This window comes from Phaethon lepturus, unplaced genomic scaffold (assembly GCF_000687285.1).
Source record: "Phaethon lepturus isolate BGI_N335 unplaced genomic scaffold, ASM68728v1 scaffold2985, whole genome shotgun sequence".
NCBI lineage: Eukaryota > Metazoa > Chordata > Aves > Phaethontiformes > Phaethontidae > Phaethon > Phaethon lepturus.
This window is the reverse complement of record NW_010539682.1, coordinates 23,072-38,718: the sequence shown is the minus strand read 5'-3', so window position 1 is coordinate 38,718 and position 15,647 is coordinate 23,072. Positions and strand designations below refer to the sequence as shown.

At 39.1% G+C, this 15,647-nt stretch overlaps 1 protein-coding gene across 1 annotated transcript in view; it reads left to right on the top strand.

Moving 5' to 3' along the window:
* Positions 1–4,682: 4,682 nt before the first annotated feature.
* Positions 4,683–15,647, top strand: part of LOC104620848 (proto-oncogene tyrosine-protein kinase receptor Ret-like) — a 31,321-nt gene continuing 20,356 nt past the window's right edge. The window contains exon 1 of the mRNA XM_010287174.1: positions 4,683–4,755. Within this exon, the coding sequence (XP_010285476.1) occupies positions 4,683–4,755 (73 nt within the window). The remainder of the gene's footprint in view (positions 4,756–15,647) is intronic.

Below are 15,647 nucleotides of genomic sequence, written 5' to 3'. Positions count from 1 at the left end.
AGGTTGCCCTTTCTATTCTGGACCTCAGCCTTATGACCATGGAGGTCTGCTGTATAACTCTACTCTCTGTCTGTTGCTCCAGAAGAGAGTTATATTTTGGTCACACAGCTGTATAAGTTGATTTACCCTGCCTTTATTCAAAGAAAAGTGAATTAAACCCATAATGAATAAATCTAATTTAAAAATTACATTGTTGATCATCACTGCAGCAACATGCGAGACCCTTTCTGAGGTTCGCCAATCAAATGCATAAAGTACAATACAAAATAAGTGTGGCTAGGCATTCCCATTTTGAGAGTCAGGGCAATGTGATCTTTGTAAAAAGTGGTATTTTAACAAAATTGTGTCAGCCAAAGAGCTTTGAGTTGAGTAGGTTCACAAAGTCCTTATGGCATCCAATAAAAAAATAGTGGTTTTAATGATATGTAGACTCACTGACTCCGCTGGGCTTTTTGGTAAAGTAGCGTTCATTCAAATGGATGGGGATCATTGAAGAATTACAGTCGATGTGCTACATTAATTTTGGTTTAAAAGGGAATATTGTCCAACCCTAAAAACAAAACATGACTGAATTACAGCTACAGAGAAACACATTAAGCACATTAAACTCTTAGAATAGTGCTAATAGTCCAAATACCATTTTGAACCTAAATTCTGGACAAAGGAGTTTAAAACAACATACATCATTACCCAGGGAGTAGGAGTTGAGACTTTTAAATGTGTTTTCCTTAGTATATGTTCTTAAAACATAGCACTTTCTCATTCTTTTTGACTAACATTTTTATGCAATAGTCCCCAAGCATACATCTTTCTCTCCTTAGGTGTAACTCATACTCTTGCGCATTTATGTCATCGTTGATACGCTAGAATTTGTCATCTTAACCTGTCTGCAAGTATTTGCAAAGTGTTGCCTGTAGTCTCAAACCTGGTGAAGTCTGTAGGGTTCTTGACCTCAGCAAGTTTGGATGAGGCCAGTGATTGTATTAAAAATAGATATTTTTATAAGATGTGACTGCACTGTCAGTTGATCTGAGTCTCTAGTCTGGTACAGGCTCAGCATTATTTACACGGTAGCGTGAACTCAGATGTGCATTTAACCCGTGGCCTCTGAGGAGGAGAGCTGAAGTGCTCTGCAGCCAGGCTCTCCTTTGTGAGGTTTGCACGGGCTTGGCACAGCAGTGCCAGCGGTGATATCTCCCAGCCAGTTAGCTTATACCTTCCGCCCAGCTCTTCTCAAATGATTTCCAATCTAAGAGCCAAGACTTCTGATGAAAAACACCTGATCCTTAAAACCTGAAGCATTTAAGGAAATGTTTGAGCCCACTGTGCATCCTTTAATGAGACACAGTCATCAGTCTGTGGTTTTCAAGATTCTCCTCTTCCAGTGAGACTGCTGAGATGCTGAGCTTGAAAATTAGTCAGAAGTGTTGGCAAATAGTAGGTCTATTCCTATGAATCTTACCCTTATATATTGCTGCCCAAATTTCCACCCTCAGTTCAACGCTAACTATAATCCATGTAACTAAGCATCTGATGCCTATTAGTTGTTTTCCATCTTTCTGAAGCGCTCGGTTTTATATGCAAGTGTATAAGTGCATGTGGGAGACCACGCAGTCAGTAAGAGAGGTATATTGTATTTGCATGATAGGAAATGGGGCTACAGGCTGAGTGCTTCCAGTGCTCTTGACTTTTTATTTTTTATATAATAAAATGTTCTATGTGTGATGCTATAGCTAAAAATGTTAGTGAGGGGGACACCTCTGGAGCAGATCAGATAGCCGTTATCTAAATTACTTCCCGTAATTGTCTCGTCTCTCAGGGGACTACTGTATTTGCAGCATTAGATGGAACTGGTATGCTGAAGCACTTGAGACAGGTCTACGCAGAGTACCTCCAGAGGAATGGGCAGAGTGGTGTGAGGGTGCCAGGCTTCGCTGGCAGTTCCTTTGTAGCAGAAACCAGGGGTACGTTGGTTCCAAATGCACAAGTCAATTGGGTTGGCTAGCTGAGCAAAGTCTTCTCCAGTGTAGGGAGAAATATGGGTCGTCAGACCCTTTCTAACAACATAAAAAAAGTAGGGAATAGCCACTGGAAACTGCTGTGCCTTTGACTGATTCATGCAAGCCTAAGGCAGAATCTTATCTCTTTCCTTGAAATCAGTGTTTATTAAATTGGGAATTGCTTTAAAAGTGGAGAAATAGGCAAGAGACTGACACTTATTTATTTTCCTTCTGACCACTTTCATCTTTGCCAGCCGGTGTGTGGGAACTCCCAGCGAGCGCCAGTAGAACTTGTCAATGTTCATTCCAGAGCAGAGCAACAGGAAAGCCACAAAATACTTCTAAGCAACTGTGCCGTCACTTTCCCCACACTGAGGTCTCATTAGAAAAGTGAGCAGTTTTCCAGTGCATTTTGCTGTCCTCACTCAGAAAAATATTAGTGCATCAGCAAAAGAAACGCGCACCAAATACACGTAAAAACTGACACCTGTGGTTGGTGAATCCCCTCGGAAATAGCATTAGTGCTCATCAATGAACCTCAAAGACGTGAAGAGTGGTTTATACACTGTACCTTTTATTCTTCAGCCTGAAACTAGGAGAATGTTACTCCAGACAGTTCCTAGGTACCTGGCTTAGTTGTTTTATGCATTTTGCACTTAACGTGTAGCAGCAGTGTTTAGTGTCAATGTGGATCCAGGTTAAAACTGAAACTGAGTTTCATACTTTCAGTAAAGCCTGGGTTACCGAACAATGCTTTAGGTCACCTTTTTTCCCAGATGAATCATCTCTGGAGTTCTGCTCACGTTTTGAGTACAAAGATATACAGATAACATTTTGTTTTGGACGTTTCATTATGTTACAGAGATCGTGTTTTATTTTCTCCTTCTTCCTTTTCTCCATTTTTATTTTTAATTGCAACTGCTAATAGGAACTTTGATCTGAAATTTCCTCATCCAGCATTTTTTAATCCCATGTAGCATGAGAATCCCAGGAGTTTAGTCCAGCAGGTTGGGTTTTTTCCCTTTTCTTTTCTTTCTGTCACACTGACTTCACAAATTCTAGGGAAGTTTAGCTTCAGTCTTGAGCCCTGAATCTGCCAGCAGAGGAGATTTATGAAAGCAAGAGTACACCCTACTTGTGAGTATTTTATTGGTAGTTGTAGTATAGAAAGAAATATGAAAGTTATGAAGGTTTGCATGTTGTGGCTGCCTTTTGGCATGAAATGCAACAGCTATCATTAATGATAAAATGGCAATAAATAAGCGTATGGCTTAAGTTTAAGCTTTGTTAAGTTTTTACAACAAGAAGCATCAAGCCAGGCAGCTATTTATTCCTGATCCAGGGAAACTCTATTTTATGAAAAGCATTCATGGAAAAGTCGATGCACTTTTGTGCATTGCCAAAAGTCAATGCAAAGTCTTAGCCATGACATAAAGTCCTTCTTGGTTGGTTGATGCCAATGTGTTTGTGGTGAGGGCTGCTTGCTTGTTGTTTTTGGGGCTTGTTTTTGGTGGTTTTTTTTTCAAGGCACAGGTAAGAGTTCCGGAGCAGAGAGACTACACCTGCAATTTTGAATTTATGTTTCTGTGGTATTCAGTTGAAATCTGAACTTCTATTTTCATTATGCATTACAGTCTTTTAGGTGGTGACTATTACTGCCTCAATAAGGAAAGATGGGAAGCAGAGGAAATGAGGTTTTTTTGCTGACACTTAAATTTAAAACACGAGCTTGTAATGAAATGGTGCGGCAAGCACCTTTGCAGGGGAGTTGAAAAAATCAAAATGCCTTGATAAAATGTGCCTGAAGATACTGTGCTAGAACAAGACCTGGTTACTTCAGTGGCATCTCCAGTCACAACAGAGGTGTTTTCAGCTCGGAAACAGAGCAGAAAGCATCAGAGAGAAAGTACCAATTTCACCATCTGAGAAAAACGTAAATGTATAAACTTTTTGCTTCAGTATTCTTTTTGGGTCAGGTGGCCCAAGGGTTAGTCTCTGAACGATGACAGTACTTCCTTTGACTCTGGGACTGTCACTTACACTTTGTTGGTACATCAAAAACGTGTGATCAGAATGACTATTCTGGTAGTCTCACAGTTCAGAATAAATGTCAACATCAAGGGCTATCTGTGTGCATCAGTGCAACCCAGGACTCAGTTCAGACCTCGGTGTGGTAGAAATTGCTAGTAATTAAAGAGAGTAAGTGATCAGAAGTCACCCAACAGAAATGCTGCTGCTTTTTGATTAGTGAAACCGTTATCAAAAGTGACTAAGAGGTACAAAGGAATTGTCTTCTCTTCTATTGGCAGTGAAGGAGATGAACATAGGGCAAAGATTTAACTTTACTTTAAATACGTTTTTACTGCAAAAAAGGCATTGAAATAGCTATGAAATATGTTAAGCAAATTCCATCATTAATAATCAGAGTAGGCTTGTTTTGTACCTGTGATTGTTTGGCATGGCCTCTAGCAAGGGCTGGGCTAGAACCCAGAAGTTCACTTAAAGGAAAACAAAGCTTTTGTAAACTCCTGTGAAGGGTCCCTGCTATTCCAGGCTTTACTGCTGCTTTTAATACTGTTTCTTTTAGACTGCTCTAGTTCCTTCCTACAACTTATCGGGAATACAATGTTGTTCACGTATGTCTTAAAGCTAGTTGGGAAGAGCTGTGTAGGAAAGCCGTCAATGTCGGGCGCTATCGTTCGCGGTATGCGGGCCGGTTCCCAGCCTTGTCAGTACAATTTCTGCCCTTTTGCTGGTAACGCTTACGCTTTAAGACAATGGCATAATGACTAGCTACTGTGCAGTAATGACTAAAAGTCCCCAAAGGAAAAGTTCTTCTGTTTAATAAAACAGTGATGTTCACAGCTGGGATAGGAGAGTTTCTTCATGTCTTTTCTTTTTTTTTTTTTTTTTTTTAATGATGGCATATTTTTTAAAACAGATTTTTATGAAACTATTTTAAAAGCAGTCTGTATTGTAAGAGCACTTAAGAAAATGTGTTTTCTGCCAGAGTGTCTTAAAGAATTAGAGGTTCAAATGCAGATGTGTTGTAACAGTATTTTAGGTCTTCTCATATGTTTTCATTTGAGGCATATATGTATATTCCTTAGAAGGAAATAATAGAAATTAAAAATGAAAAAAATAACAAAATGCCAAGACCTTATCTCTGCACTTCATCTCATAGATCACCTGAAATATAATAATCTACGTGCAAAACATAATAATCTGTACCAAAATGCTCTGTTAATTCATGGCAAAACTGTAAATAAATAAATAAATAAGCTCACAATTAGACTGAGATTTCACTTCCTGGCTTGAAAAATTGAATTGCAGGCTCATAGCTCCCTTGAGTGTTTGGAGAGAGAATAGCAGCTCTTAATAACAGCGCTTTTTCCTGTGCGTGGTGGACATTCATGTCATTACCATTTTTCTGGCAAATTTTCAACCACCAGCAGCAAAAGTTTTCATCGATTGCCTCCTGCTGTAAGACGGTAATGATACTGCCGTCCCTTTCTTTCATGAACTGCGGGAATTGGAGAAAATGAGGGAAGCTAGAGATATTAGATATGGATAAAACACAATTCAGGCTGAGCTATTCCCTACGTCACTACATAAGGTCTAGCGGACTAATTTTTACACATCTGTACTAAATATAGAAAATAGGTTTTCCAATGTAACAGTGGAGAATCCAAAGTAAAAATCGATCGAGATGCTGTAAAGTAATCCACTCTCTAGAAAACGCGAAGGTGTCGGGGGCACCTTTTCTCTGAAACCCAGGCTCCTCTTACCGTCACTCGGGCAGAGGAGCCACTGTTGTTGAACAAGAAGAATGAGACATTGTGCGGTTGTCCCGACCCGATGCTGTTTCCATTCGGTCAAGGGTTACCATTTTGTCAATTGTTGCAGTCCAGTGGTGGTGAGGGGGAGAAAAGCTATTTGTGAGAAATATTGTTACGTGTTTCGCTCGAGTGCGCTTGCTCTGTGCGGCTGGCTTAGGGTAGGAAATAGACGGAGGTGTTTGGGGTCATTAGCATCAGAATTGCACTGAGCTGTCAGAAAGTGATCCCTGATGTCTCACTCCCTCTATTTATAATTGACAGGAAGACGCGCGTTCATTTTGATGACACAGAATCGAGTGCAGCTGGAGGAAAGGAAATGGGAAACCTGAGCTAAAGTAGTAATGGAATGCAGGAGTTTGTGCATGTACAAATCTTTGTCGTAAATCAACACTTAATTGTTTTGCATTAATTTTCATGACTTGGGATTGTGAAAATCTAGTACTTTATATTTAATAAGGAAGCAGCACAGTGATCTATATCCATATCATAAGGTAGAAAACGCATTGTGACACTGATGTCCTTTTGACTAAGATAATGAATTTAAGCTTATATGTCTTTACCTTTAAGGATCCTTTCATCTTATCAAGTACGCTGAACAATTTCCACGGATAGGAGTGTCTTGTGATTGATTTTTATTTTTTGTGAAACTTAAATATATTTAGTTGTGAGTACCTTGTTCTCCAAATCATTGATACAGTGTTTACCTTGCATATAAGCTCAGCGCTGTTGGAGCAAATATATGTGAAAGCTAATTGAAGTATAGAGTTTAGAACAAGAGTTTGTGCACTTGTACGTTGCCATATTATTAATTGAACAAGAGTTCAGAGCACTTGTGTGTCACTACATTATTAATTGAGGATTTTATGGTTTTGAGATTTACAGCTAGTGTGTCAGTTTTAGCACAGAACAGTGATGCCTGCATCGCTGCTCTTCTCGTGTATCACAATCTCTGCGTCGACGTAATACACAAACGTGTTCTAGAAGGCACATAGAGAGTGTGCAGAGGGGATGAACAGACAAACAGGTCTTTATAGTAAAAATTAGAAATAAAACAGCAGACTTGAGTCCACCTTCTTGGCATCTCTTGTAATATAACGCAGAATTATTCCACTTGCCAGAAATATGAGCAACATGAATGAACCTCGAATGTGTTGGGTTGTCAAGGTTCATTGAAACTAGCACTAAATTACTAAACTAATTTTTAGTAATTTTTAGTACTAAAGTACTAAACTAAAGAAAATGACTAAGAAGCAGGGGCAGATTCAGGTGACCCCATGGTTGCAGAGCCTGTCTACAACAGAGCCGGGAATTTTATAAAGATGGTATTGCAACACTTACACTCAGTTTTGCCTTTCTTCTTGATAAACTCATCCACTTTCTACAAACGTATATAATGCAGAAAAGAGAGGGCCATTTAAAATGCAAAATGACCCTTCGATTACTTTAATCTTGTTTTTTTTTATGTCTTCAGCAGTGCTAGATTAGCCCCTAGCCCTATCCAGTTCTTGCTGGGGGGGAATATGTTGAGGGAATGTATGTTATGAACTATTATTATTCCAAATTACCTTTTAAAAAAACCAAAAATATATGTTTACAGTGGTATGGAAGTACTTAGAGCAAACTCAGCAGAGATGCTTCCTGGTTTCTGATGCTGAAACCTTTGTCTATCTCCAAAGATTGAACTACTGTTTTTTAAAATAAACTTCTTTTATTCTTAGTGTTCAGTTTGCTTTAGACAGATTCACACTGAATAAGATGTTATTTAGTTACAAAAATGTGATTTGCATTATCTCATGCAAGTATGAAAACATCATTGTTTAAAATATTTCCAATTAACTTTCCATATTAAAAGTGGAAAAGGCTATGGAGTTTATGCATGGGGACACGATTTGAACCTATCATTAATCCTGTTTCTTTTATTGTTTGCATCATTGTTAGACACTTGTATAGAAGCTACTTCAGGATCAGGTAATATATGAAAATGTCTTGACATTATGGATTTGTGGATCGATACTTCTTTTACGTTTACAGCCAGGGTTGTTCTAGCTGAACTATTTTAAGAAAAGAAGTTTCTGAAATAGCTCTGTGTGTGTATGCGTGTATATTTTCACAAATTCATAATCCGACTGATTTTTTTTTTTTTAGGATCTTGTTTTAATCTTAATATATATGTAACTATGTACATGCACACGTGCTCTCTACCTTCACAAGTTTTAAGTGAAGATTTTTACCTGTCACCTACTGTAAGCATGCCGAAACAAAGCCTCAAGCTTTGCAGCTTTTAGCATGGGCTCTCTTTGTAAGATCATTTCGCTGATGCTTGTAAACTCAGGATTAGTTTCAAAGCAAAATACAGGAGAGGTCATTGGAAATACAGAAGTATGGAACACGATAAATCATGTCTGTACAGAGCTGAATTGGAGAGGTATAATAATGAAACATTATGTCATCTTCATTTTTTTATGCTGCCTTGTAAACACCCTAAATTTGATCCAGATGTAAATAAATTCTGTTAAACATTTATTAATGTAATTTGTGCTGCAATACAATAGTCAGTCAGTTTCCTTGTCTTACATTTCAGCTCTGTACTCATACAGAGCAAAAATTATATCCAGTTATTCTCAAGCAATTAAGCTATACTTTAGAAATGAAGGAGTATGTTGTCACACAAATAAGGAGGAATGACAGAATCAGGATCTGAAGAATTTGCAGAAACGCCTGCAATCTCTTACAGAAGCCTTCTGTGCACATTAATTTCTATAAGGGATGGTTTAAGTTTTGCTAACGCTGGTATTTAGAACAACGAAGCACCAAAAACTGGCCTTCTTGCTAAAGTAGCAAAACGCAGCAAAGCATAAGAAACCAAAAGAAAGGATGCTTCTAGCCTTTTCTGCACTTACGGAAGTTCAAAAGTGAGTTTCTAAAACTTACCTAGAAGTACGGCTCTGAAAGGGAAGTGTAAGCGCAGGTTTGACCTGGGTCTGAACTGGGCATCAGAGAACTAGTGGTAGAGCTGTAGTAGAAGTGTTGTCCCGTTCTCTGGTGGATACCATGCTGCACAGATTTGCCAGTCTTGAATTGAGACAAAAATGAAAATCTTGACAGTTCTCACAACTCCAGCTGAAATATTTTCTTTTTGACAAATTCAGGGTCTGTCTTTGATCTTGACTTTTTAAAAATTTACATTCACATTGCCTTCTACAGGAAGCAAATTTTCTTTTTGTCTGATCCATCTTTTGGCTTTGCCAGGTCTATCTTATTAATGTGTTGTGGAATTCATTCTCATTTTCCTTACTTGCAGGTCAGTACAGGTGGTCAACTGAGGTTTTTTTTAATCTAATACTTGTATCTACTTAATTTCTATGTTTTCGGTTTAAAATTCACAGTTGTTTTCGATATGAGCATGGGAATCTGGTGAGAAAAATTCACAAGAGAGGCAATTAATTTAAAGCAGACCAGTTTAACAGGTCTGGAATATATTCTAGTTAAGTGTTGTTTCTGTTTACCATCACTTTGTAAGGACCTGTTCCCTCTGGAAGTATCATATTCTGTAAAACACATGTATTTTACTGATACTGCTGCTGCTGCAATTGAAATTCATTGTGTCATTCTCTAACAGTTGTGCTGCATTTAAATGTATACAACAGGTGAAACTTAGCAATTATCCAGCTCCATAAAGTTTTGAGCATACTTTCAGAAAATTCTCGTATGAAGCTCTGCAGTGATCTTTTACCCCATCCGCTCTAACCTAGGGTCCAGACTAGCAGCTTTATAAAAAAGGAATTCATTTCATTTTCACTTTGGTACAGTTTCTTATGTTCTCTGGCTCATATCGCATCTGTTACAATTTCTGTAATGATCTGCTTAAAAATAACACGCCTAAAAATAAATAACGTCATGCTGCTGAGCGGCGTTAATGGCTTGCTAGTTAATTAAGTGTACGCTACTTCTTCTATTTGTCCTCGTTCTAGTGACTCTCAAATGCACAGGGAGTTGTATCTAGGCACTAATACTGCAGCCTAAACTCAGTGAGCTGGTGGCAGAATTTGACTGGACTCCTCTGTATGAAACCAGGAGAAATTTGTAATTATTGTATTTGTGCAAGAAACAGTCTCCCCTGAGCGCTGGTTGTGCCGCGAGGACGGTCGGGGAGGCTGGCTCGCCCTGGTGCCTGGCTGTGCCGGCACGTGGAGGGGGGCACAGCCCACCTGGGGTCCCTCCGCCACCGTGACCGCCTGGTCAGCCGAGGACTTGGGAGAGAGGTGATGAGTGAGTGGCCTTGCGTGGCACCAGCTCTTCCCCAGCCTGCCGTTTCTGACGCTGAAACTCTCAGCCGGGCTTAAGAAAGGAAGCTTGTGCTCTGCCGTGAACTGCAGGTGGGAGCTGAGCTCCAGGGCCGTTCCTTGTGGACAGGTCCCTTTTGGAAATATTCAAATAGCTTTTCAGCATGCTTTGTTTAAGCCATGGTTACGTTTTGCCCTGGTGAGTGTTAGTTCTCTTGAGTGGTTATCTCTGGTGGTGTGCAGCCAGGTCTACTGCAAATAGTTCTTCTTCTGCCATTGCCTTTTCAATGAGTCCCAGTGCAATGACGGACAGTGCGGTGAGGAGTCCTTCGTTTACAACGCTGCTGCTGAACTGAAGGAAAGGTTGGAGCCATTCCCTGCGTAAAGTTCTCTCTGTTAAACTTGTCTCTGACTGAAGAGACATTCATCTAAACGCTGGCAAAACCACTGTTATTCTTATGGGGTGGATCAGCCTGTGGTAAATGGTGGATATTGCCTTGAGTACCTTGCAGGGTGTTCAGTCCACATAGTGTTGTTCCCAGATGTGCTGTTTCATGCTACCTTGCCATTATATGGCAGTGTTTTTTCTAGGTCGCTGACTTTTTGGTTTGTGAGGACGAGTTTATTTCTTAATTCTGTAGGGGCTAGAAGGACATAAAGTGGGCAAGTCCTTTGATTTAAAACATAAAAGTACATTGCTGCTCTTGTTCTTTGGTGAATCAAACATTGGGTATATTAATACTAGTAATGGAACATAATGGCTACTCATCAAAATTAAAGATAAAATATTTCAGGAACACTAAACTAACCTTGACAGATAATTGTTTGTTGAAATTTGATGCTGTGCAACAAATGGGGCATTGTTAACAGCAGACTCCCATGTTCTTCTGTTGTATCATTAAATCCTGTATGTTACAATGATGGGGCTATCGTTGCATTAAAAGCATACCCCTTTTCCTGGAGATGCATGTCAATTCTTGATCGAGGATTTTGATTGCATGAGGTCTGTTCTGTACTTAATAAACTCTTGTGTTGTCCTCCGAAATGCCGGGGAGCTCTGAATAGCTTTTGTGGGATGTGGGTTATATAGGCGTATATTACTTGCTGAATGAAAAACAACCCTTGTTATATTTCCCTTTTGCTGATTTTTTTGTTTTGTTTTGTTTTTAAACGTTTTCTTAAAAACACAACACAGTGCTTGTGTTTTTAAACGCATGTTCACCCAGCAGATGCCGCGAAATTTATGAAGTTTTTAATCTAGTGGAAAAAAACCTGTAACTGAAAAGATAATCTGGTGAAAAGAAGCTGGACAGTAGCAAACGTTTACGCTAGAGAGTAATTTTCTGGATGACCTGAGTAATGAAACCCAAAATAACTTTAAAGAGATATGTTAGATTTCAGTCATTTGAAGACTTTAAACCAGGACTGGGCCTTTAGTTCAAATACATGGTGTAGTTTAAACCAAGCAGTGGTCACTTAAGCTCTGAATTTTCACTCGGAGCTGTGTAAGACACCTGCTTGCTTAGCTTGGTGCAAATGGCTACGTGGCGGGCCTTGAATTTGACCAGTGCCCTGCTTTCGCTGTTCCTGCGGATTGTCCTCTCTTCTCACCATCTCCAACGTGCTTTGAGACTCTGCAAGCGATCTACGTGGGCCTGAGGTGGTTTCCCAGTTATCTAAACACATTCTTTTCCAGAGGAAATCTTGTGACTGGGATAATTTGCTTCAAAACATGTTTTCTGAAGTCTGCAATTTTACTTTGAAAGATGGCTGCAAACATTGTTTGGGAGACTGTCTTTCACAGTGGAGTCTTCCTCTTTACTCATAAAAAATTTCATGCCACTTAATTTTGTGATTAAAAAGTTAAATTATCTTTTTCCTCATAGTGGTTGATGGTAAGCGTATAATGTTGCTATAGTCAGTTTAATAGTTTTCATCGAGAGTAGTCGGCCGATGCCACTCAACTCTATAGTGGCAAGCATAAAACGCACTAAAACCATATGAAGTTTTCTGTAACAAATTTTGTACAAAAAAAGCAATTTGTATCAAAAAAGGCATTATTTACCTAATCATTCACGACTGAAAAAAGCCACATGAAAAATTGCCTTATTTCAAAAGGCAATCACGAAGGCTTCAAAGTATATATAATCTCATTTCTCCGCTCTCATTTTATCTGCTTTCTCTCCCTGAACTGGAGAACTGCTGTCATAACTGTATCTATTTCCTGTAGGAGCTATTAGTCAGTAGCATTACGTCTGCTTAAACGTGATCACTTTTCTCTTCTGTATGTTAGTGATATGCTATTATCACGTAATATTGCTCATCCATCAGAGGCTGCCATGTTTTCTGTGCTGATTGTAGAATAGAGGAGAGCTGAAGCATCCTCTAAAAAATAATTTCAGAGACTACAAAATATTGCAGTAACACTCTTTCTCTATGTATATTATGTTACTCACGTACGTTACAGGGCACAACCTTCTTGTGGTGTCTTTCAAGGTTACAACGTGAAATGTTTCTCTGCTTTTAATTCCAAAGCAAAAGCACTTACCATCAGTTTTGAGTGTAACTATCTCAATTCCTCTTTATTTAAATGGCAGATTCAATAAAAACTCCATCTGGCTTCCATAGGAAGCTTGCACAAGTCCTTGGAACTTGATTATTTTATTTTTTTTCGGGACACAAGGAACTGTGGCCGGGATTAGAACCTCTTCCTCCTGCAGCATACTTGCCAGATGGCAAGTTTATTGAATCTGGTTTTAACTTACTAGGGCTTAAAGGAATGAATGCAGCTCAGAGAAGTGGGTGCTACATTTCTCCTTCAAAGATCTCCTTCAAAATCAGCCTCCAAAGATTTATATGCGGAGTGTCGTTGTGACCCGGGCAGGCAGTTGCATACCTCTCATCTCTTTCAGTGCTTGGAATGGAGTTAGAGTGTGGCACAAACCACGTTACAAAATCCCAGTAACTTCAAGGTCAGCAGCACTGGGAGAATCTTGTTGCATGGCTAAATATTTTTTTTTATTATTTATTTTATTTTTACCATCTAAGTTTCTACAGTGTTGTAAACTTTTCAGTTGAAATACGAAGTAAAACATGGAAGTATGTGAGATCCACTGGTGTCACTTAAAACTATCCTTAGGTGTTGTCCTTAATATAGACGTATGCTCTGTACCAAAAGCTAACATTTTTGAAGGACAGAATTTATTTTTAGCAGCTTTTAGATTTGAATCAGGGAGAAAAAGATCTTGCTTAAATTTCGTACAGCGGCTTTTCCTAATTTCTTGAAGTGGTTTTATATTTGTGAAAAACATTTCTGGTTAATTAACGATGCAAATTCTAAATTATTTTATTAAGGAATCCTCTCCTCTTTTCAAAATACAAAGCATTGTTTTGTATTTCTGTTATGTACAGAGAAATCCAATTTTTATATTACAGGATTTTTTCCCCCTTTTTTTCTGAGAATGGAGAAGACCGCTCCTGTGAGCTCATGCCAAAGAATTTCGGAGAGTCTGCAGAATAAATGCTAACTTTTTCTTTCAAATGCTGAGCCGTCAGGATGCGGACCTCTGCGGAGGTGTGGTTGCATGCAATGTTTCAGACGGTCAAGTGGTGATGTCTGGCATAATTATTCATGTGCTTTGTTGAACACAACTGTGTAAATAATACTAGCATGCAGTGTGGGCCCAGATTTGTAGAGCAGAGCATATAAAGATTAACACATGGAAATAAATAATTACAACTCAAAAATACTCCTTTTTCCTTTTTCCAGTTTCACACTTTACGCATCTGTACTGTTTATATATACTCTATTTTCTATGTGCTCCTTTTACGGGAGGTGATTTAATGTCTCTGCTGTGGTGCCGGTTCTTGCACAACGTGATGTGTTTGTGATGCTGAGCACCCAGCATCACTCCCGTTAGAACTGTTCACCCCCGTCTTGGAAATAAGGAAATAAGGAAATATTTCTCTGTCCTCTAGCTAATGTTGTATAAGCCTCATTTGTATACATCGGTGGGTTAAAAGTCATTTTTTGGTCTCGAGCAGTGAATTCTCAGTCTTGAATTTTTCGTAAGGAAGTTTTTATAATTCTAGAATCAAGATTTTATAGAAAATACCTCAAGGAAATCTATTTCCTTGCACTGAGACTGGGCTTGCTCTTTGGATATCACCTTACTCCTCTTGTTAACGAAGCAGTTTGTTAGGACTTCTAGTGGTGCATATTCACCAGGTTTTCCTCCACTTCAAAAAAGACAGACAAAGCAGCTGGAAAAATATTTGGAATTTATTACCAATGTTGAGCAATCCAGCAAACAAAAAATTTTCTTCCAGACAGGGGACGTCAGGAGTTAATGCTTTTCTAAAACTCTCAGAAAGATTATTGTTGGCTTCCCTTTGAATTAATTACTTTGGAGCAAATTCACCTACCATATTACTTTACCACTTTATTCATATATTGCAAAATATATGTAGAAAAAATAACGGGCCTCTGTAAATCTCATGGATGTAATTGCAGCCAGGGGTACTGATGATGTCATGAATCATTGCAAGGTACAGTGGTTTCTGTGGTATTTCCAAACGAAATTAGAGGTCTCTTGTTTACAGTTTGTTTGCGGTCCTCTCCATTCAGTAGAACAGTGTATGGATCCAATAATAATAAAAAAATACGCGCTATAGAGCGATGCTATTTTGAAGATGTTTTGGCATTACATCCCTAATTTTACTGCTGTATTACCGTCGTTTCCAGTTGTATCTGGCTTTATTTAAGCCAAGATAGTCCTGTATTAGTAACATATGAAATTGGTATTATTTTCATTTGTTCAGCAGATGTGTGAGCCTTTTCCATTTGATAAGCCTTACTCCTTATCAAATCAGACGAAATGATGCAAAATTCTGCAATATGCAAGCATTCTTTTGTGTGGGAGCAAGTACTGCCTGTCAGTGCCGGTGAAGTGCAAGAGTGACAGTTCCAGTATTTCAGTGCGCACGAGTGCAGGGAGCATCGCTTTGTGCCTGCCTTCCTTATCAAGCATTCCACTGCCATCGCGTTTGCAAGCGGTAAAACTGGAAGGGAAGCGTCGGGAAGGGGTAGAGAGGCCATTGCAAAGTGACCTGGTGAGATGAGATCAGCCGAAGAAACAGGCATCGAGGGGCAGCTGAGCCCTACAACGTGTAAATGTCTGCAGTGTCAGAGGGGGAAATGGCGGAGAAGAACAATGGGTCGGTCACAGCCGTTGCGTTGAAAATAAATGTATATCCCCCTCCCCACCTCGGGCAAGCCAGCTCTCAGCTTTCCCATCTGTTGTATTTAAAAGAATTATAAGACTTTCACATCAATTTTATTTAAACAGCACCCATTTTCTCTACCAGAAGTATCATGCTGGCCTGTTTAGAAAGGGAGGGAGCCACAAAAGGACTCCTGTGTAAAAGAAGTTTTATGTAATCCAAGGGAAAGTGTGCAAGCCATTAATACATTTCTGTGTTTTCTCTCAACAGCGAGTGTGTTTAGGCCTTTAAAGTGTGTGATT